Below are 22,670 nucleotides of genomic sequence, written 5' to 3'. Positions count from 1 at the left end.
TAGTTAGTGTGGGACATTGCACAACCCAGCTATTTGCCAGCCTGTGTTTGTGGGCGTGGATGCTGCATCGATACCCCAACAGCGTTCTAGGTATAAAACACATGGGTGGTCAGCCTGTTTAGTGTGTGGGTTCGCACACAATGCTTAGCCATTAGGTTTAGGCCAGTGACTCAGTGTTTAAATCCACTTACTACCTGAGCCTGAGTGTTTTCAATTATAATTGTTTCCATTTTGCCTCAAGCTCGCTGCTGGTAAGGATGAATTCTCTTCTCTGTTGCTGAAAATAGAGGGAGAGAGGTTGAAGGTTTGTTTTGTATAGTGATAAACTAAATTAAACACATTACTGTATGTAAGTGTTAGTTTTGACACATTTTAACTTTTTTAATACATCCCCATGGGAATAATATGAAACCTAAATGACTTAAAACGTGTTCTCGTACCACTGTAACAATGGCTAAACATGTTGATATTGGCATTCAATGTAAGCATAACAGTAAACGGGTGCCACGTTTCAGTCTGGTATCCAGTTTTCATAATACGTCAGTGGAAGAGGAAAGAGTGAGATCATGGATTCTCATAAATCTCCAAGTTGAGACATTGTATTGTTTAAATGTTGAGAGGAATTTACGTACGCACATGCACATGCATTACTTCACTAGTGATTATAATAATCACAATAATAATAATAATAATACCTGTGGTTTGTTTCCTGGTCTGCTGTTCCCGTCAACGGCCCCTCGCTGGGTAAACAAAAGGTGGGAACTCCAAAAACGAACGAACAATTGAAAATAAAGGCAGCACAGTCCGTTATGGTTTTGGATATTCATTTAATGATAATATCACTTTTTCCGCTTGTACAAATAAATTCACAGAATAAAAAAAAAACAATCTACGACAACAATGAGCTTCCCAAAATAAACAGGGAAAATAACAATCACACTGAAATGACTTCAATGTTTCTAATTTACAGAAAGATCTTCCAGTCGCATTGCTTGAATGTGTTTGTGTGAGCTTTCGGAGCCTTTTGTCGGCCTTTGGAAACACTATAGGTAACATCAAACGTTCACATCTTGTCTTGTGTGTTTGCCTGGGTATTTACAGAGGGCCTGACTTTGAGTTGCTGGTCTTTGCACAAGAAAGAACATGTACTTGCATTATGACAAAAGCTGACAGATCTGCACAGACACACGTGCACTCAGAGTCCTTCTTTGCCCCGAATTCACAGATCATCCTTTTAGCAAGTCACATTGTGTGATTCGGTGCAAATTTGCAAAACTGAAATACTCCTCGCTATGTAGAAAGTGGGCACATTAAGCTGAGAGCGCTTTTTTAATCAGGAGACCATACACAAGCACTGTTTGCTTTGCTTGCCGGCCAAGCCAAGAAGTATGTTGGGATGAATCTGTTCCCCTCGCAGGAAATATAAAGAATAAATAAAGTCTCTGAAGTCCTCTTTTACTGTGGTGTGTTCATATGAGTGTTTACTATGATTAAGATAAGCTCTCGTTGGAACTCAGCACTGAGCAAACAGAAGGGGTTCAGTCAAATGCTTCTTCTGTGTGCCTTTTGTAATCCTGCTTACCTTCTCCATGTAAAGCAGGCTGGAGGCCTCAGAATAGGGAAGGGGGATTTAGTCTTGATTCTGTCCAGACTCTCATATACTCAGACTGTCTGACATTCGGGGGCAAAGTCCTTTGATTGACCAAACCACTTTTAATCTTCAAAGGTTCTAATCTGCTGTTTTGTCTGTTAGTCACAAGAGGTGGGGGGTGAAGGGTAAAGGGGCTGTTAACAGTCACAATGCAATGGTATAATAAGAGATATAAAAACACTGGTATAAAAACATACGTACAAAACAAACAGAAAACTCACAACAGCTTTGCAGCCAAATAAAGCAATGCGAGCATCAGCTATCCTCTCGGCACAACTTCAGTTGGTGTCTTAAAGGTCATTCACAGCAAGCACTGATTCCTTTGGGGTAGTTGCAACATGAAGCAAAAACAATTCCTGTTAGTGTTTATTTGGGTTGTTGTAATGGGGAAAGGCAGCACAATCCCATTTCAGTGCGCACTCCTTTATGAACAAATAATGGAGGGCATGAGGTTAATATGTCCCTTAACCCTACATTTCAGCCAAGGGCAACACACCATCAGTTCCAGGCTTGTAACACACGCTGTTACTTAAGCAGTTTGAGTGGAGAAATATTTTTGAAGCACAATGTTAAGTGGCACTTTTAATTTTTATGTCCGAAACACTCTTCCTGAACTTGTTTAACGTCTGTTTAGACAAATGAGGGCATTAAGTTAAAATGTGTCCACTTCCTCCTCATGACTGCTCGTCTCCTCCACTGTCACAGCAGCGGTTGCTGCTTGCTGTGTTCCACCAGCAGCGAAAGCAGAGCTGAAGACTTTAAATCCCCTTTAGTAGCCAGGTGTCAAAAGTAGGAAGGTTTGTGTGAAGACATATTGTTGTTGGACATACAGTGGTCCTGTAGTAGCAACACCTCGTATTCCAGGTTGCCATTCTGAACAGCAGGTTCGGGGATTATAAGATGGGGCTGTTTTTGGGGCAGTGCCCCGTTGTCCAAGCCAGCCTTAACTCCATCTGTCTCTAACTGGGAGGGCTCACATTCCAGGTCCAGGTTGCCCTTGGCCCTCTTTCTGCGAAGAAAGCATACCACTCCCATAACTATTGCTATCAACACCAGAAGCAGCATGATGGCAACTGCAGGAGCCACCATACTTGTCAGTCGCGGGTCAGATATTGCATCAGTGGCAGTGATGCTTTCGGGGACAGTTTGGGCCTTGATGCAGACACTTTCTTTGTTGCTGGGAGGACCTAGTGGAGTTACGCACACAATGTAAGTGGAATTGGGATTCAGACCTCTAAGTCTGTACTCTGGAAAGCTTGGCGGTAGCATGATTGGGATGGGCCTCTGGTCTGGCCCAGAGAGACTTCTGTAGGTTAGACGGATACCACGGATCCAGGGATACTTTTCAATGTAGCCGTGGAGGTCCAGCAGGATTGAGGTTGAAGTTGCTTGATGTGAGGATATGTCTGGTGCATCTGTGGTGACTTTTACCGTGGGGATTTTAGAGACTGGCGGTGAAGGGGGATTTTGTACTTCGCAATATATGCCATACGTTCCATGTGGACAGTCGCACTCTACCTGGCCATGCTGATCCAAATGACAAGTGCCCCCATTCAGACATGTGTGAGGTGGACAGAAAGTGTCTGCAATGCTGCTGGGGGACGCGGGCACAGGCAGGGTGCCATCAACATATTCCCTATCCGCCCTGGAAACTGCAATTGCTCCTGTAGTACTTGGTAAAGTAGTGACGGGCACAGGTGTGGTAGTAGTAGTTCTGACGGTACTAGTTGTTACTGTTGTTGTGGTGGGACAGCCAAACTCTCTGTGCTCCAACCTTTCCAGTACCTTTCCAGCATTTATAGGGGGGAAATGGCAGCGGGTCTCCTCAGTTCTTCCTAGGGTGATACTCTGGGCTCGCAGCCATCTTGGGAACCATGCTAAGGTGCAGAGACAATTGAAGGGGTTCTCTGCGACGGTGAGCTTTCTGAGCTGAGGGAATAGCACAGAGAACTCTTCAGAAAGGCCCTGAAGGCTCAGGCTGCTAATGTCTAATTCCTGAAGTTCGCCAAGGTTCTGCAGGTCCTGAACCTGAAGAGGACCCATTGGGTTCCCAGCCAGGCTGAGGTGGATCAGGCCCTGTTTTTCTTTTAGGACCAAAGGGAAAGACTCAAGCTTGTTTTCCGAGATGTCTAGTTCATGAAGATTTATTAGGCTCTCTATAAGCTCTTTATTCAAGCTAGTCAGTCCTACGCCACCTAATTTGAGCGACTCCAGGTTTGGTGTCTGGAGGTCTGACGGACCCAAGGTTTGAAGCACGTTAAAGCGAAGGTCTAGCAGCAGTAACTGAGGCATTTTGAGAGCAGGCAGGGATGTCAACTGGTTACCCTGTAACTTGAGTTCCAGCAGGTGCTCCAAGCTATCAAAGGCTTTAGGGTGGATGGTCATGATAAGGTTACTATACAAATATAGGCGCTCGAGCAGTACCATTCCCTGGAAGCATTGTTCTGAAATGTGTGTAATCTGGTTGGATGACAGATCCAGGTTTCTTAAAGATGTCAAAGGTTCAAACACTCCATCTGGAAGTTCAGTCAGTTTGTTTTGACTGAGATCCAGCATTTCCAGATTTTTCATGTCATCAAAGTCTTCAGCTGTCAATCTCTCAATTCCATTGCCGAAGAGAAAGAGACTTTTCGTATGAGGTGGTACTCCCTCTGGAAAGGTCGAAGAGCGTCTCTGGAAACATAGGATGGATTCTGGTGTGGAACAGGAGCAATCCTTTGGACAGTCACTGGACATGGTGCCATCTGGCAGGATGAGGAGGAGCAGAAAGGGCGTCAGTCTCATGAGAAAGACCGTCATTGTGCAGACTCTCTCCATGATCAGCCTACAAGAAGAGAACATACATGTCAATAACCTGCATACGCGTTCAGAAAAATACATACAGCAGTATCCCTGGCCTCTTTCTATCAAGGCTAGTTTTCCAACCAGCCCAGTTCAGCTATTAAATCAGTGTGTGGCTCTTTAATGGTTTAATGTTTCTCCGTGTGGTGAGATTGGTATCAAAGGTTTAACAATGCTTAGCCAGTGATCAAAGGCAGCCTTTCATCATAAGGTCTATCGCACAGTGGTGCTACAGCTGTGACCTCACTTCTAAGGCTGGGTTCTGCTATGTTTGTGGGTTTCTGTCACACTCCTCCGGCTAAAGCTGCGCCATATTCTCCCTTCTACAATCTGATACTGATTGCACCACAGGATGCTAAAACCACATGTATTTATATTCATGTGTCTGTTGGGTGTTTGTAAACAGCAAAGCAACAGTGAGTGCAACTCATTCAGTTTCATAGATGTTGTATTAAAGAGAAAAGACAAAATGTTTTTGTGTTTCGAGTCGCTGAACCATTGAAAGACTTCACACACTTGCCATAAATGGTTTTCTATAAACACTGCCCCACTCTCTCCAGTTTCCTATAACCATGCCGTTTGGTTGTATGTTTGCATGGCTGCACGTGGACGTGCATATGTGTACGATTTACTTTGTGTCGTTCTAAACATGTAGAGCCCAAAAGTTTTTCACACACATAGAATAAAACAAAACACTATTTTTGTCATTATGCAGGCTGACAGCCAACACTACTTGCCAATATGCAGAAGAGAGTTGTCATGAACAAGATGTTTTATAGTGATTTAAGCCCATTCACCAGGAAACAGTCTTTACAAAACACAACATCAAAATCACACATGAAAGGGCGAAAAGCAGAAACAGGAGGATGAAAAGTAGAGGAAGAGGAAAATGAGTGGAGGGAAAAAGTCGTTTTTGACAAGTGTCTGTGTGGCAGTTTATCATTTAGTGAGTGAGATGGCCTTGGGGAAGGATGTGATCTATTACAGTGCGCTTGTCTTCTGTTTGCCTTTTTTTAAACTTTTCCCTAAGAGTCCCCAGAAAACCTGTAGTTCTTCGCTAAATACCTTCACAACAGAAACGTGAAAGGATGTTCTTTTTATTTCATTTTATTTTACGCTTGTTCTTGTAACTGTTGTCTTTCAAGTATGACTATACACAGTGCTGTGTATAGATATTTGATAGGTGCCCTAGCTTGTTGCAAAATTCATGGTTGTATTTTTCATAACCTGAATGTCGCTGTATCTTTAGGCATCAGTGGCACCAAATTCAGCTTTTACCAAGTACATCAGAGCAGATGCCTGCTCAGATAATCTATCCCTTTTTACTTCTTTACAACCCCCCCCCTTGCTTCAAATGTCAGAGCTTGGAAGGGAGATCAAGGGAGCAAGGGGACAGAGGAAAGACCAGTATCATCTCATCATGCCACAGCTATTTGCATGTCATTTATTTTCCCTCATACTTTTCTTTCCACTCCTTGAAATTCAGTCCTTGAAATTGCAACATCGTTGGAAAGATTCCCCGATCTCTTATAATTCCTCCTTCGGTGTATACAAACCAATGATAGCGTCCACTTTAACCCCTCCTGCCAACATGTTCTGCTTTTCATGCAGATAAGTTCTTAGACATGGCGGAAAGTTTACTGTCTTCCGCCAGACCTCAGAAAAAACACTCTACTCAAACCTCAAGCCTTGATTACACAAAGCAGCTAAATGCTTTTCAGACCCAGCACCTGCAAACAACACAGAAAAGTGCCTTTACGTTTCTGGCAGCAATGCAAAAACGTGTGGTATTAGTTACGGAAAAAGCAACGGCAGCGGCTGACGGTGATCGATTGCTGCTGCCTGCAGTTATACAGGCAGCAGAAGTAAAGCGCTTCAGTTATTTAACTTTACAAGTTCAGGGGAGCTGAATATGGGGAATAATAACGCTTAAAGATTTTTTTGCTTTGATTACTAAGGTGTTAAAATAATAAATGTATTATTATTTCTGCTTCTAGAAAAAAAAACAGTTGTAGGAACGAATGACAAATGGAGTCAAAAGTTCACAGGACTGTCACAACATTTTCTTTGCACGTCACTGATAAATAACCTGCTTTAATTATTTAGGTGCAGATGGAAGAGGAACAAACTGCAGCGGCTGCATTACACATGTGTCCAGAATGAGGGAAAACAAAGGGATTTGGGAAGATAAACAGGAGATGGAGAGGATAGGATGCATCAAGCAACAGCTGGAGTGTGTGCAGATGGTCTCCCATTCTCACACCCTCAGTGTGTGGGGTGCTGAATTTGAATGTACGTTATTTACATACACATTATACCTTAAAGGGTTTGTGTGAGGGACGTGTTTATGTATGAAGTTGTCCAATAATCCTGTCTCTAATCCCGCCCCCATCCGGAGACGGAGGGAACTTTATTGTGATACAGTACATCGGGGCCCAAAGAACAGTGAAAAGATCCAACGCCAGAACATACAACAACATCAAGGCAGCCATGAGAAGAGTGAGCTGTGTAGATAAAACGGAGAATATTTTTCTTAGGACCTCAACGTGGTGATTCCACTGCAGCTCCCCGGGGCAGAATGTTTATTTGAGTGTGCCTCATTCCAAACCGGGCCAGGCACATCTGATAACCCAGTGGAGGAGAAACTGTGGATACCGAGGGTGGGGGTGGTTCAGCGCACACTGCCAGATCGCACTGGAGATAAACCGCAGCGCGATAGGCTGGATTCTCCAGCTCACTTTGTTTCTGACCAGTGCAGGTTTTATCTGTGTGTGAGATAAGCAGTAATTGTGGCGTCACAGCACCACGGTGTTTGGTGGCGCTGAGTGATTCCTGACTGCGTTTCTTGAACTAAAGTCTTTGTGAGTGAGTGGAGGTGGGCTCCACAGAAGGGGGTGAAGGAAAGATAGAGGAGAGACCAGCATGTCCTCCTGTGCAAGGAAGAATGCCCCCTCCCTTGGTCCTCCTCCTCCTTTCAGGAGTTGTAATTTCCTTTTCTCTCCCCTGTGCGCTTGTTGAGACATTCCTGAGACAGGCAGCAGCTGAGTCTGAAGCAGCGAGCTTCTCTGTATCGCTGGCGTGGCGTTTGGAGATTAACAGGAAGTTATTCTGGTTTATAAACAGACGATGGATAGCATCAATCAGTGGTTTTTAGAAGAATGGGAGTGAAAACATCTGATCTTTTATGTTAGAACTGTTCTTATTGAGTACAGTGCGTTTGTATCTAGATTTGGGGTCATATTAAATAAAGGGCGTAAGGCACTAAAGAGACTGAAAGACAACAAAAGCCGTGGGGGGCACAGCAGAGACAAAGGCAGGTTTCTGTCAGCAGGGTCACTGGGGGGAAGAGGTGGATGAGGCCTGGCTTTGGACGGGTGAAGTGAGCTGCAGCAATTCAATCCTGACATGCCCTGCGTCAAGAGCCCTTCAAGTTCCGAGCTGCAGGCGAATACTGAGGGGCAGTTGAGGTGTGTGTGGGGGGGGGGGTCCCTGTGCAGAGGTCCAGTAGGAGGACAAGACTGTAAACTTTGAGGGGCTCTGACTTCTAGGAATGCGTGTGCATTAAAGGATGATCTACACTACTCTAGATGCGATGCACTGGTTTATTGGCCGTAATAAAGTCCGTCAGCTCCTCGTGTACATTTGCTACGTGAATTCTACTTGGGTGTAAATTACAACCTTGAGAACCCGCCGATGACGGCCTCCTCTTCCTTACGTAACCTTCCCCTTCATCTCGTTGCCCCTTTTGGATCCAGGGACATCCCAAAACACAAACACTCCTCATAATCTCCCCTCTCTGCTCTGTCAGCACCGGCCATGGCGCAGCTGGACCCTGTTAAATACAGTCCCATAGGGTAATTCTTCAACATGACAAAGGGGTCAAGAGAGGGCCGGTAGTGGGAAACAAGGGCTGTGTAAAATGCTGAAGCCATGAAAACATTTCTTAAAAAGCACCAGGAAGCTGATACACGCGTCACAAGAATGTAGTAGTAATGGTAGTTATGTTAGCACAACACTTTTGGTATGTACCCAATGCAGAGAGCTATGAGCTAATGCATGTCTGAAGTGTTTACTTAATTGCTGCATACCAATATTTAAATCAGAGAACAGATTCACAGTCCTAAAAGTCCGGGCTCAATTGCATCAAATGCTTGGAGATCCAGTAGCAACCAAAGGCGTTTTTCCAAAATATATCCTACAAATACAGCACTTACATTAAGAACAGTCAAGCAGACAGAAAGCACACGCAGACAAGGAAGAGGGGGGACGTGTGGAAGAGAGGAAGGATGATGTCTGTCAGTGGCAATACTCCTCTGGAAGCCACAGTATTGCTTGTATTGCTTTGTAGTGGCATGAAGAGGGATTAGGGGCCACAGCAGCTTTACAGTGTGCTGCACAAACAAAGCTTTCCAGCTGATTTCGGCCTGACCACAAGAAAAGAGCCTGTAATAGCCAGATCCATCACATCGCTTCTTCAGCGTTGATTGATGCTGCTTAAATCAACGCCAACAACCCAATTACCCCAAAGACCCCTTCGCTCCAGACTTTAGTTCACTTCATTAATTCCTCTCCCTCTGCTTTGCACATACTGTACAGTATCTAAATGAGCTGCAAAGCACCCTATTATCGGCGTGAAAGACGGGGCCTTTCATCTCGGGATTTACGGTGTTGACGAAGCCCGCTCACAAGGACGGGGCGAAGTGCTGCCATTAGGCTGCAGCTGGACGACTTGAAAGAGAGCATAATATACAGTTCAGGGGTGAGCGAGCGGGTAGTAGAGCAGCGGATCACATCGGCAGCGGCTATTTGCTTCTATAGCATCAGCCGTAAGAGCAGCGAAGCCTTGGAATGAGGCAGAGATTGGCTGTGGGGTCAAAGGTCAGGGTTCCGTGTCGTCTGTTGTCACTGCGGCCCGGTCGACACAGACCAGTGCCCCCGTTTGACACCGGCACACACCCAGCTCCAGTTTCACAAATGTGCACCTGAAGCCCGCGGACTTTATCTGCACAACAGGTGCCTCGTCTGCTCCTCCGGGGCCACGCGAAATCTAAAACCTCCGAAATGCGCGTGCGTAAACGATGCGCTGTGCGCCGGGGCCTTCGTCGGCTCTACGCTCGCGACTCAGAGGAGAAGACGGGCCGGGGAGCGCAGACAGGCAGCCAGACCAGGCAGATATGGGACTCGGCAACAGCACGTCTGCTGTCTGGCTCCGTGCTTTAAGGCTCAGAGGTCAGATAGTGTGAGTTCCAACAGGAAATCTGGACCATTTCCTTTTGTTTTATTGCTCGGGCTGATGCTGCCTTAGATGACGACTTTTATATACGTATACACAACACAACACAACACAACAGCAGACCCCCTCCCTGTGACTCTCAGTTCACACACAGCGTCCTTGTCTCAACATGCAGGTCTTTCATCAATGCACCTCGGCCTGTGACCTCCCGGGACAGTCATTAGCTGCGCAATGGTCTTAAGATCTTCAACACAGGACTCTCAGATTACACACACCACAACACAACACAACCTGCCTTCATCTGCCTCATAACTTCATAAGTTCTTAGGCGTGCAATAGTCTGTTATGAGCCCCAGCAGCCTCTCTCACCCCCCTGCTGTGCCGGGCCAGACTGGAGCCGGTCACAGCAGAGTGGCTGAACTCCTTTCTTTTTCCCCGTTTATGTTGTTTTTTCTCTCAGACACACCAGAAATCCGCACAATTGCAGGACTCACAATGTGATGTGTCTGAAAGCAGCACATCGCCAGGAAACAGCAAACACAACATCCCACTGTCACAGAGCTGGACGCGTGCCAGGGGTGAGCGCGACGACCCGTCTTCACCCGTCTCTCCGGAGCGCCGTCCAGAGCTTTGGGCCGGTGCCGCCGGCCGATCCCACAGTTCACAAAGGCGCCTCAGCGCACGGCCTCCCGCGGGGACCGGCCAGCGTTTCGTGCGGTTTGAGGCGTCCGGGCCGACCAGTTTGTCAGCCGGGCGCGACTCCGTGACGCTGCGTCTCGTCTGACGACCCAGTCGATCCACGCGATATGAGACGCGTGTTCGGCGGCCTCAGCTGCTGCCACAGGTGACTCGAGGGCAGCGCCGCTGTCAGGTGCCGGCTGTGGACCACCCAGCGGGACGCTGACGCCATGTTTGCCTCTGTTCCTATGCGTGAGGGTTCACAGACTCACTCGCAGGGTGTGTGTACCGTAAGTCGGGCACGCTGACTGACTGGAGGACCGGCCGACTGGCAAAGCGGCTGCTCACGTTAGACAAACAGTGTCACGCGCCCGCACACCATCCGCCCACGTGTGTGTGTTTTCCGACTGCGGTTATTGATGAGGAAGCTCAGTTGCACCTGAGCGAGTGAGGGATTTATGCCTAATGTGCACGCGAACGCCGGCATTCCTCCCTTATCGGCCTTTACTCCTCTGCTCCGCTCGCCCCTCTCTCTCTCTCTCTCTCTCTCTCTCTCAGGTTTGTTCTTGTAGCTGGCAGGAGTATGACTGGAATCTGATGAAGACACGTCGCGTTCACCTGTCACAGCAGCCCCGCAGGGCTTTCGCGGCAGCTATTCGGCTGTCAGAGTGTTGATTAGGCCCGGGGCTAAAGCGACGGGACAGTAAACAGAAACTCACGGTGCTGACAGGTAAACAGCTCGCCAGTGTTTTGCTGCAACGTTGGAAAGGCTCAGCAAAGTGACTCATGTGATAGATGTGAGTGTGTTCGTGTTTTGTCTGAGAGGACAGCGAAGGAAATGACTTTACGCTTCATCCAAATGATAGTTCGGCGCGAGAAAAGAAAAACTCGCCAAGCTTCAGGGACGCTGAGTTTATAGAGTCTCGACTCTATAAACTCTGTTTAGAAGCAGGCATTGTGCGGCGCTACCTGTTTTTCAGGCCTCGCTCCTCCATCTTTTCTAAGAGTTACAGTTTGTGATTTCTCCAGTCATTCTACCCCGCAGGCCTTTTCCTCACAAGCAGAAAAAAAACACCCAAAGACATGTGCCACACACAGGATAAATGTGAACTGGAGATCACTGGTGCTGATTAGGTTGTCACAAAGGAATTTATTGTGAAACCCTTGTCTATGTTGGTAGCACGCCAGGCCTGGAGAGGCCGCCTGCCAAACCAGCAGTTAGGCAGAGGTCCCCTCCCCCCACGTCGACATGCCTCAGTCAGGACCGCACGTTTTGTGAGGTATTCTTCTTATTTGCAATCACATCATGCTTCTATTTCTGTAATTACTAGACAGCTACGTTATATAACCGTGGTTTGATCCAGTGTCGTGAGTTGGCATCATGACAAGTTAATTCTTACTGCACAATCTGCCTGGCAGGTACATATTTGATTCCTTTGGATGTTGTACTGAAGCGTAGAATGCAAACCCACCTACTGTACCTAAGTGGAGGTGGACGCGGACCTGCTGCTGCGACCGACAGGCTCAGCTGTCCCAGCGTGAGCTCCATCAGTCAGCAGCACTTCATTAAGACACCACCACTGACCCTCACCTCCACATTTAGCCTGCAGCAAGTGCTCACTGACAAGGCTGCTTAATGGGAGTCGGGGGAAGGAGCCCGGTCTAACGTGGAAGCATCAAGCAGGTGGACACTTGTGATGCGTTCAGGGTCCAGCGACAAATGGAAAAGAAGCTACAAATAGTGCTTTGGGTTCATCAAGTATTGGAACTTTACAAACTTCCTGGAGTTGTAGAATCCAGTACGCAGAACAGGTTTGGATTGTGATGTAAAAAGCCTCATAACAATAGTTTATTTTGGACCCAATTCAACGCAGGCGAATACGACGCTAGGACGAGTTCCAACATGAGTCCATATCGCACAGAAACGACTGGAAGCTCGACGGAACCGAATGTGATGCTGGCATCAACGCGTCCGCTCAGTGTGCGTGTCATTAAATGGCTACAGATTCCTGACCTGTAACAAAGAGCGGCGTGTACCTGTCAGCGTGTTGGTTCACTGTGATCCCACGTGAATCATTCTCAGTGTGAGACACGGAATAGAAATGTCTCGGCAGCACCTTTGTTTGATGTTCTCCGTTTGCTTTTAGGCAGAAAAGTGACCAGTGTGAGCGCCGACACAGTGGCCTCATTGTTGGGCTGTTACTGTACAGTGCTGTTTTTCACCTCTGCCTTTTAGACGTCGGGTCGCAGTAATGGGGAACGCAGACGTTCAGACGCTCGTCTTCCACGCGCTCAACATTAAAGACATTAAAGGCAGCTCTGATGTCGGAACACCGAAACTGGACCATGTGACATTGAAGCATTACCTGCGTGGCAAATAATTTACAGCAAACACACACACACACACACACAGACCAAACACAAATTCCTCCACTTGAGGAATGTGCGACAGCCGAAAAGTCAACACGAAACAAAAACTCCGCCGCTCTGTTTTCCCTGAGGTGGACCGTGGAGACGGAGCGAGACGGGGATGTGTGTGTGTGTGTGTGTTGGGGGGGGTTATTAGTGAGGGTAGCGGTGTGTGTCCGCAGGCTCGAGGCCGTGCTTTGGTCCCGTGTGTGTGAGTCTTTCGTAACCCACATAGTCCCTGTCACAGCTCACTGACGACTAGCACAACACAGAAGGAGAGGTCAAGAGGTCAGCAGTGAGGAGTGGCCACAACTGGACCCGAGGCAACGATTAGTTTTGGTTCTGGGGGTGTTTGGAGAGTCCAAACGTGCTGCACGTTGGGTATTTCCTCCCTCTGCTCACACAAGGACGATGCGATGTGGGGCACAAATACAACCTTGCCTACACCATGTAAATTGGACTTTCCGTACACGACCACGACAAGTCTGACTTTGTGCTGTGGCAGAATTACTCATGGTCCTAATGATCAGTTAGTTCATGAAACAGGCGCCGTACTCACCCGGTGAAGGCGCCGCCTCCTCTACTTCTGCTCCACTGTTACTCTTTTCAGGTTTTTCTCTTCCCTGGAAACATCGAAACAGTTTCAGCCATTAGAAAACGAATGGATGCGCCACATTTTACGCTCAACTCTACTTATTTGAAAACCCGGCCACCTGCTGTGCATCTCAAGAGGCTCCAGGTTTTTTTTTTTTCTTGTAATCTGTTGGGATCCAGCCAGACGTGAGCGTGGCACCAACCACCCTCGTCCTGCGCTATCGGCCCATCAGCCGTGGCCACAGTGCGTCTGTGCATGTAGGCTTGTAAGACAGTCGCTCATTGTTTGCAGTAGTAGTGTTGTTCAGTGAGTCCTTTCATTTGAAGGGTTCATCTGATGCTTTTATTAGCGCTTCAGAGCAGCTAAAACCTTGTTGTCTTAATTATAATGATATAAGCTGGTGGGACTAATTAACCACACTGTATTTTTATTTTTATTGATCAGCTTCCTGTGTGTGTGTGTGTGTGTGTGTGTGTGTGTGTGTGTGTGTGTGTGTGTGTGTGTGTGTGTGTGTGTGTGTGTGTGTGTGTGTGTGTGTGTGTGTGTGTGTGCGTGTTTATCATCACACTACTATGCTGTGTTATTTCTGAGCATGGTTTGGTTTATAAATATGAGCTGCTTTGGGAAATATTCTGACACAGTGACCACTTGATCCATGTTTTATTAGTGGGAGACGTTTGGCCAAGATCAGCCCCCACATTTCTTTGTAATAGCAGCCTTCAGGGGTCCTCATTTAGTTGATTTAGGACGTGGTCATAAAACAGTTTGGAGATCATTAACTGACCTTCTGCTGCTGTTGTTGCAGGCCGACTGTTAACTTACACCTCTTCCTATGGATTACACTAATCCAGGAGGCCTCAGCTGACCAGCGTTTGAGGTCATGACTCAGCCAGTGGAGTAGAAAACAATGGAACCGACCGAAGCACGTGCTTGTTGTTGGTTACGTAAGGACACAAACCTCCCATCGCTTCACTTGTCGTGTGCACATCTGAGCTGTCTCGTGGTGCACTGTTTACATCTGTAAATAACCCGTCACGGTCCGAGGCTCGCTTTGGGTCCTGGCCTGCTCCGAGGCCTTTCGCGGCTCTCTCCATGTGCTTATTTGACTGTGAAGGCTTTGAGGCACAGGAGGATTTGTGTTTGTTGTAGCTGGAGCTCCAAGACACCTGCTTTTAAATTTGTATCAGTTAGATGTTCTTTAACACTTTGGAACCACTTTGCATCATTTTCTTTATTCCTTCGTCTTCCTCTGTTTCATTCATCTTCTTTCTGTGTATTTAATTTCTCCAAGGTCAGAACGGATCCTGGCGTCCTGACTTCGACATAGGGTCCACTGGTTTGGTGGCAAGAACATGGCGGGTTAATGTTCATCTCAGGCCTTGTTCAGTGTCCATTAGTCATTAATGCAACGTATTTGCCCTCACCCTCAAAGGCAGATCGGACTTGGCTTTTGGTGCAGCAGAGCGCGTGCGTGTCCACCCTTGCTTTGCTCCTGCCCAGTAAGATGTCGTTCAAGGCTCATTTCCTAATTACAGTGCTGGCCAGAGGTAATTACAACCTTAGATTAAGAGCCATTTCTCTTTTTTTACGGCCCCACTGAAATGCAGCAATTTGTGGTTGCTTTCTGGGATGATCGTCCTCTCATTCTCTCTCTCTCTCTCTCTCTCTCTCTCGCTCTCTAATTCTCATCAGTCTCTCTCACTCTGCTTCTCTCTTCCTCAATACTTCACTGGAGTCACTTTAGGAATTTGGGGCATTTTGGGCTTTTTACAGATTTTCCAGCCAGACCAAAAAGGTTAAAAAGCAGTCTCTTTGGAGCCGTGTTTGAAATCAAAGTGTTCAGTCGATCGACGGCTGGAGTAAGTGGTGACATCTGACTCCAGTCAACATGTGTGTGGATGTGGACGCGGAGGACAGCCGTTATTTGGGGTTTGCGCTCGAGCTGGGGCACTCCACAGCCCTCAGCTGCCTTCTTCGCATGTGTGTGTATATTTATGCGAGGGTTTGAAGTGGTTCTTCTGAACGCATCATTTGGCTGCATCGGCGAGCTCTTCTTCAATTTAGCTTGGCAGGCGTACGGGCTGGGGTTTGCCTCCACATACCTCTGGGTCCGCATTGATGTGTGAGCCTGAGGCCTTTGAAGCCAGCGGTTTTGCTGGGGATGCTCGTTGGACGCTCGCTGCCCCCCCGCTGTGCAGCACCTGAGGAGGGGGAGCTCGTGCTGATGTCACTTTGCCACTGGGGAAGTCTTTCTAATTGCGACGAGACCTCACTCTCGCGTGGCCTTGACAGAAACAAACGCTCACTAGTCACACGCTTACTTCAGCCTTCCGCCCCGTCACCTCCCCTCTCCCGCCTGCTGGGTGAGTGCTCCTCTCCTACCTCGACCTCCTCCTCTCCCTCCACCGGGCCTCCTCGTCTCAGCACCTGACTTTTAACCCCCTAATCCCTCGCATGAACGGGCTGCGATACCTCGGGCATTTCCCCTAATTGGTGCAAACTGAGCTGCGCTTCGGTTTCGTGGAAAGAGGAGAGGCGGCGGATCCGGGGGCAGATGAGGGGACGCGACTGTCAATCAGACGCAGCGCATTTGGACATCGGCGCTCTTTCCCTCCACAGCTCTATGGCACAGATAATGAAATGCCAGGATAAAAGTGGAGGCTGACACAACGCTGGTAGCCAGACTCTGGATGGGCAGAGTGCTTTCAACATCACTGCCACGCTGGTGCGACTTCAGGCCGGGGCCAAACTGTTTAAATTGGGTTTTTACAACAGAGGGAACCTTCGCCTTAGTCACTGACTGGTTTTAATGGAGCATGAATAATCCCGCTAGTGTGTGGACTTCATTCAGCCTCACCTCAGCAGCATAAACACCTCAAACACTAGAGCCTTTCGTAACACGCTGAAGCGGAAGGCAGTGAGCTCCTCGTCATTAATCACAGTACAGTAAAGTGTTACAATCTGTTCAGAATAGTAGACTGTAAGTTCTCCACATTAGTGGGGGATAATTGGCCTCCCGTGGCTGCTCCTCTGTGCCTAGTAGCCTAATGCAAACCAATTACTATCATTATATGTGGTCAATGACACGGCAGCTTCCCCCAGAACATAATGACAGTCTGTGAGGAAACACATGGGGAGGAAGCCAGCGATACGCGGTCGTGGGGGTTAATAGCAGGACTAACTGGGGGAGTTCATGCCTGCTCTGCCCCCAGGAAAGGTGATTTTCCAAGCCTGTTTATGGGGGCTTTAAAAAAGATACTAATCTGTCTGGAAGCCGTGAGGACTGCAGACGGAACACGGCATCTGGGCTGAAGGTCAACACTCGAATCTGGTGGCTCTAAAAGCTTCAGGGCTCTGTGATGTCATCAATAATTAAAAAACAAATAGATTCACGGGTTTTTTGTTTAGTAATAACACGGTGAGGGTTTCAATCCCGTCGGTGTGATGGTTTTGTGGTTATCACCTCATGAAGCTTGAACAGCGCTGGGGTAAATATATGTTGGAAACCATGTTGCAACAAGCTTCAGTCTGCAACAAACCTACTGGAAAGTTACAGTGTTGTTTGTGGACAGAGCAGGTAAACTGACAGGTTCAACTAATGAAACAGGGACTAGATGAAACATGTTGACTCATGTCACTTCATTAGATGTCGGTGTGTCGGTGGAGCAGGTCACTCGGAGATTTCATCTTTCAGGAATTTGACCTCACTGCTCACGACTTTAATGAAAAATGAGCCACGTTTATCATTTCTGACCTGATGAAAGCCAGTTGCTGCTCAGTAAATCAAATTCTGTTGGCTATCACTATAAACATTTTGCTGTATTTGCATATTTAAAGGACTTTTATATGATTATCCTAATTATGGTTATTTTGACGGATATATTCAGTATACAATTACACAATATTGTGTAAGAATAAAGCTTGGGCACTGATACTAATCCATCTTCATCCATCCATGTTACTGGGTCGTAAACTATTTAATATCCCACTCAGTTGTTTATTGAGTTTTATAACAATAATGGTTATTGTTTTTGGCTGTATTAGATTTTCACACTACACTTCACCACCACTGAACCGAAACTTATCAACGTAAATACAAAACAACAGCTTCAACGCTCGCGTCCCGTCGAGCTGTCTGTTGTGGGACGTTTTCCCTGCGCGCGTCCAAGAACGGCTGTACTCTGCGGTGCGCGCGGCTCGGTGCGGTCCAGACGCACGGCTCGGACCCCGCGTGCCGCGCGGCGCCCTGCGGTCCGGCACCGGCGCGCGCCGCTACCGCCCCGGCGGCTCCGCGCACACGCTGGCGTTTTACGCGTTTCACAAACAAAGCCCAACACTGTTTCGCCGTCGGTTTTTGTTGAAGTGACCAATAAAACCTGTCACATCACGAGCCACCGCGGCGTTGATGTAGTTTACTTCTTATTGGCTGCTACAAAGACCCAGTGCGCGCGTGTGCGTTTTACGCACCGATGTGTGTATTTTAAGCTCACTGATGTTTTGTTAAGAAGTCATTAACGCTGTTCAAAGATCAGGATATTACTTAAGATAATCATATTCCACCTCGCTGCATTTGTCAACATATCCCTGTTTGCACGTCTGTACGCAAATTACTGTTCTTCTTCCATGTGTTGGAGTTTAGTAAGTAAACAGGTCCCATTTTATTAATCAAAGCAGGGAATTCTTACCCTTTGCTTCGAAGCAGTAAAGTTTGACAGCAGTCGCCCCCGTGCCTTGATCCAAGCGGAGCACTCCACCGATAAAACTCCACACGCTCCGTAGTTTCCGAGTTTTGCGCTCTGCTTGAAAAGTTGAGGCGAACGCGCTAAACGTCCAGCGAACGGTCCTCCTCGAAATCCCTGGAGAGGCGCGACGACCTCCACGTCAAGGAATGCGCTCAGGTCTGTGAGAGTCTGTGGACAAAAAGCGCTTTATTGGTGAGCGCAGAGGAGAGTTTAAGCGAGGGGTGGGAGGGGCGAGGCGAGGCGCGGCGCGCGCGGCGCGGTGCGGTGCGGTGCGGAGAGGCGCGGCGCGGCGCGCTCCTGCGCGGACCGGAGAGCGGTGCGCACTCACCGCACCGCACTTTGGCTCTGCGCTCAATTCAAGGAAAGAAATTCCAACCTCGCTTTCATCTTGGCTTATCTTAATGCCTACCTGCACGACCTGTTTAAAGTTAGTTTCAATTGAGGCTGTTTGGTCATCACTACTGTACTTTGCTTTTGATTTATGCATTTTACTTTACTTCTGCAGTAACATAACTAGGGATTTTCCATTAAATAAATGATAAAGAAAAATATTTACGTCCATGTTTCCAACTTCTGCACATTTATTTAGTTGTTCGGTGCACAAGCAGTCCACATTAGCTGAGAAAGCTGTTGAATATTTCCTACTGTCAGTGACAAACTACCCGTTTGGCAGCTGGCAGCTTGTTTCACTGTCAGCTACTCCCACCAAGGTGCCGTAAGGTGATACAGTAGCTCTCAGGAACTGCGTCCCCTCCGATGTGCACCCATAGTCAGCTGCTGCGTTAACCAGAAGTGTGCCGTGCTTTAAGGGCTTGCACGGATTCGAACCTACAACTCCCCGCAGCGTTGTAGCAAAAGGCAGTAGTTGAGTGCGGGACACGGTTCTCCTCGCAGTGACATCATTCACCGTCGCGCTGAAGGCACAGAGACTCCAAAAAGAACAACACACAGACCTCTCTCTGGCTCAGAGGCCATCGCACGTGTCTCCTGGATCGACCCCCTCCCTCATTATCCTGCAGAATAAGCTCCACGTGTTGAACCGGTCAAAGTGCTCTGTACGGTTTACTCTGTGTATCAGCATCCACACGCTTCTCCTCCCGCTCCTACTGTACGACTTATTAGCCATTTAACACGCACACACACACACACACACACACACACACACACACACACACACACACACACACACTGCCATCTGCAAAGCATTACAGTAAATTGCAGGAATAGAGAAATGATTTTACGCATGTCCTGCAGGGTCCAGATGGAGCTCCTCGGTCTTTGCCACAACTAAGTTTTACATGTTTAGAAGACAAAAACAAAGGCTGCGTCATAAATCAGTTGACCTCTCACATATGGGCCTCACACATCAGCTCATGCTCTCCCTTCAGTTTCCTCCTAATGCACTACGTTAGTTATCCTTTTCTCTCAGCCTGTGTGCTATTCTCTTACTTCTTCATGGCAAAAGCATCTTTGTTGAGTTTTACAGACGCAGTTTTACAAATCACAGTGAGTTCAGTGTGGCCACAACAAGTTTTCATGTTGAAACATATATAAGTAAAACTGGACATTGGACAAAATTTGGACATTAGAATTTTAAATTCTAATTGGATTTAATTAGTTATGAAGCAATAAATGTATGAACTATGATTAAATGCATTAGGCTGCAAAAAGAATTCATTCATTCATTTGGTAATAAATTTATTGAAATTAAATATTTAAACCTTTATTAAAAGACATACAGCACTTTTCAACAGTGTTACAGTTCAGGAGGCTCAATTAGACCCCGACAACCAGAACATGTTGTAAATGTGAAGTCTGTCCACACTTTGTGGTGCCATGAATGAATGGAAGAGATCTACGTGACCATTTCCAGGTTATTGTGCCACTTTGCTGTTTAATGGCCAGCAGCAGCAAAACGAAGCATATTTGCACGTTACGGGATCGTAGGCGCTGGAGCAGCATTACTGCATGTGTCATAACGCCGCCCAGGGGAACTACAGTAGTAAAAGGGGGGTTTGAGGCCGAGCCGACCGCAGCCTGCTAACAGTTTAGAGCTGAGGACGCATTAGGAGGATGGCAAGGATTCATGTGTTCATCTACATCATCAACTGAAGAATTTCATCAAATTTACTGCGCTTAGGCCCAGATCTTCTTTTTTAGATCCATTATTTTTAATAGTATTACCTTTTACAGTGTTGCTCAGCTTCATTTAATCTCTGTCCAATTGAGCTTTTATAGAGTTTATTAAAAAATAAATGTCTAAATTTGCAGCGCAGCAGTTGTAAAGGTCATTGTGCTGCTATTATTCCTCCAACACTGACTGGTGATATCCCTAATAGATTGGTTTTATCTCCCAGTCCTCATAGTAATCAGCTAGGTTACTATAAAGACTAAAAGGTCTTTGTCCTTGGGCAGAGAACAGTTTTCACAGCCTGCAAAGCTTATGCAAACATATTCGTACATACTTAGAACTTTACTCCTTTGTTGTGTGTTGTGCTAATCTTAAATTAGGTTAGTTCTGCATGGACCACACCGGTTCGGATCTATACGTTTATCATTCTTCTTCAGTACACTATATGTTGCTTGCTGTATTGCGGTTCACGGCAAACTTAGCTTGTTAAGCTTGTTCTACAGTAAATAGTAGCTGGCCTCATGCCCAGTCATAGAAAACGAACAGGCACTGTATTAATCCTACACAGTTCTAGCCTTCATTTTGATGTCCAGGGGACGTGTCCTGGTTTGAGGTGTGTTTTTTTTTTATCTTGTTCACAGCGCAGACAAGCCAGATGTCCCTGCAGGAGACATATTGTGTCTGTGAATTCACTTACATTGCCCGTCGGGACAACACCCATGGCCCTTAATACTAAAAGAATTATTTGAATTAATAAAGGTTTATTTGGATATTGCAAAAAGCAGAACAAAGTGCGCAAATATGTGCAGCATATTTGAACGACAAGGAACATTTAATATTAGACATAAAGGCCTTATTCTTCTTCAAGAACAAAACTGTGGTCATGTGGGATAAATGTCAGCAGGAGTGGAGAAACATCAGGAGTAATACTGTAATACTTGTTTTTCATAAACTAAATTATTGTTAGGCCTTGAGTATTATTTTATTGCACAAGTGGTGGAAGAATGATGTTTTGCAATGTTTAGTAATACAATTAACAAATGCAAACAGGGAGCGGTGTAGAATTCAGATGCGCTGCTGCTCCGATTAGACGGCCTGGGAACCGTCACCCTGGGTTATTCTCCGAACTGGACCCCTGCTCGTTGTTCTCTCCGCTCTCCTCCCGGTCTTTCACACGCCGAGGTGAGAGCGCGAGCGGGGGCCATTGTCAGCGTGAGCGCAATCTGCATGTGTATCGGCGTCGATGCAGATGCCGGCGCGTCACGCACAAATGCGTCCTGACGGCCGCGCGTGTGGTCGGCCGCGGGACCAGGGAGGGAGAAGGTGGCAGGTTGCTATGGGAACCGGAATGCGACGGAGAGCTAGTGCGTGAGCACGAAGCAGAAGTTGTCGCTCTTCTTTGAGAACAAACACACATGGTTCTAATCAAATACAATGCGTCAGGTAACGGTGGCATGTTGACTCTTCCCACCTGCCTCCTCCTGCCAGGTTCACCCTTTATAAGTCAGCCCGCTGCTCATAAAGCTGTCTCCTGCAGAGGAAGCAGCTCTTACACCAAGAGTACATTGTATTATCTTGTTTACACAGTTCATCCTCGGTCAGCGTGACTCAAAGCTCATAGGACAATATGTATCCTGCAGTAACCTATGTACAGTATGTAGGAACCAAAGGACAGAATGTCTCCATTACAAAGTGCCTGGCTTCTGTTTATGGGTCATTGTTTTGTGTTTTTTATGATCATTGTCGTTTTTGTCATCTCACTGTGGTCTTGTTGGCATCGTGGCTTCGTTAGTGAACTACATGAAACCCCCCCGTCAACACGAAGACCTCAGGGATCTGTTGGCTTCCCTTTTAGTGCTTGCAGTTTGTTTGTTGGACGCAGAGGAGGGGAGGTCGGACCCCGGCTCACCGGGAGGTTTATGGGCTGTTGACTCTATGCACGCTGGCAGTTCTCTTTAGGGAGCGAGACAGAGGGAGATGGCACCGCTGGGCCACGCACGCCCCGGAGCTGAAGGCAAATAATAGCTTACGTCAGATCGAACAGCCAACTCTGATTAGTCCTTTAGTCGTTTAATCTTTGCCATCTTGTTGTCATCAGCCTGACTTTGCTTTGGCTTAATTAATGATGTCTTTGTTATATGCTGCTAAAAGGTCCTGATGGGAAAACTGCTACGTCTGGTTTTTTATCATTCTTTCGCTCTTTGTCCACCTCCACTGTGAAACAGGTTTTGAAAATATGCAAGTGCAGTTTGAAACAGTGGCACAGATGCCTCTGAACAACCCAAGCGGTGGTTCCTTACTGTGTGAAGTGTGTTTTGCCCCGTTTCTCCCTCGTCCCTCTTCCTTCATTCCACCGGTGCCCTTCTTCCTGCTGTGCGGTCTTTAATTCA

The 22,670-nt window shown here is 47.1% G+C and overlaps 2 protein-coding genes across 3 annotated transcripts in view; one reads left to right on the top strand and one right to left on the bottom strand.

The window, feature by feature from the left end:
• Positions 1–22,670, top strand: part of LOC114860703 (mitochondrial import inner membrane translocase subunit TIM16-like) — a 71,111-nt gene that overhangs the window by 33,384 nt on the left and 15,057 nt on the right. The gene's annotated exons all lie outside the window — the stretch shown is intronic.
• Positions 808–18,340, bottom strand: vasnb (vasorin b). The gene is made up of 3 exons (XM_029159489.3): positions 18,093–18,340; positions 13,372–13,435; positions 808–4,475 (listed from the first exon to the last, which is right to left on the bottom strand). Exon 3 carries the CDS (start codon positions 4,466–4,468, stop codon positions 2,435–2,437), a length of 2,034 nt encoding a protein of 677 aa, XP_029015322.1. The 5' UTR covers positions 4,469–4,475; positions 13,372–13,435; positions 18,093–18,340; the 3' UTR covers positions 808–2,434.

The sequence above is a fragment of the Betta splendens genome, chromosome 8 (genome assembly GCF_900634795.4).
Source record: "Betta splendens chromosome 8, fBetSpl5.4, whole genome shotgun sequence".
Lineage (NCBI taxonomy): Eukaryota > Metazoa > Chordata > Actinopteri > Anabantiformes > Osphronemidae > Betta > Betta splendens.
The sequence above is the reverse complement of the archived record's forward strand: the minus strand, read 5'-3'. Positions and strand labels throughout refer to the sequence as shown.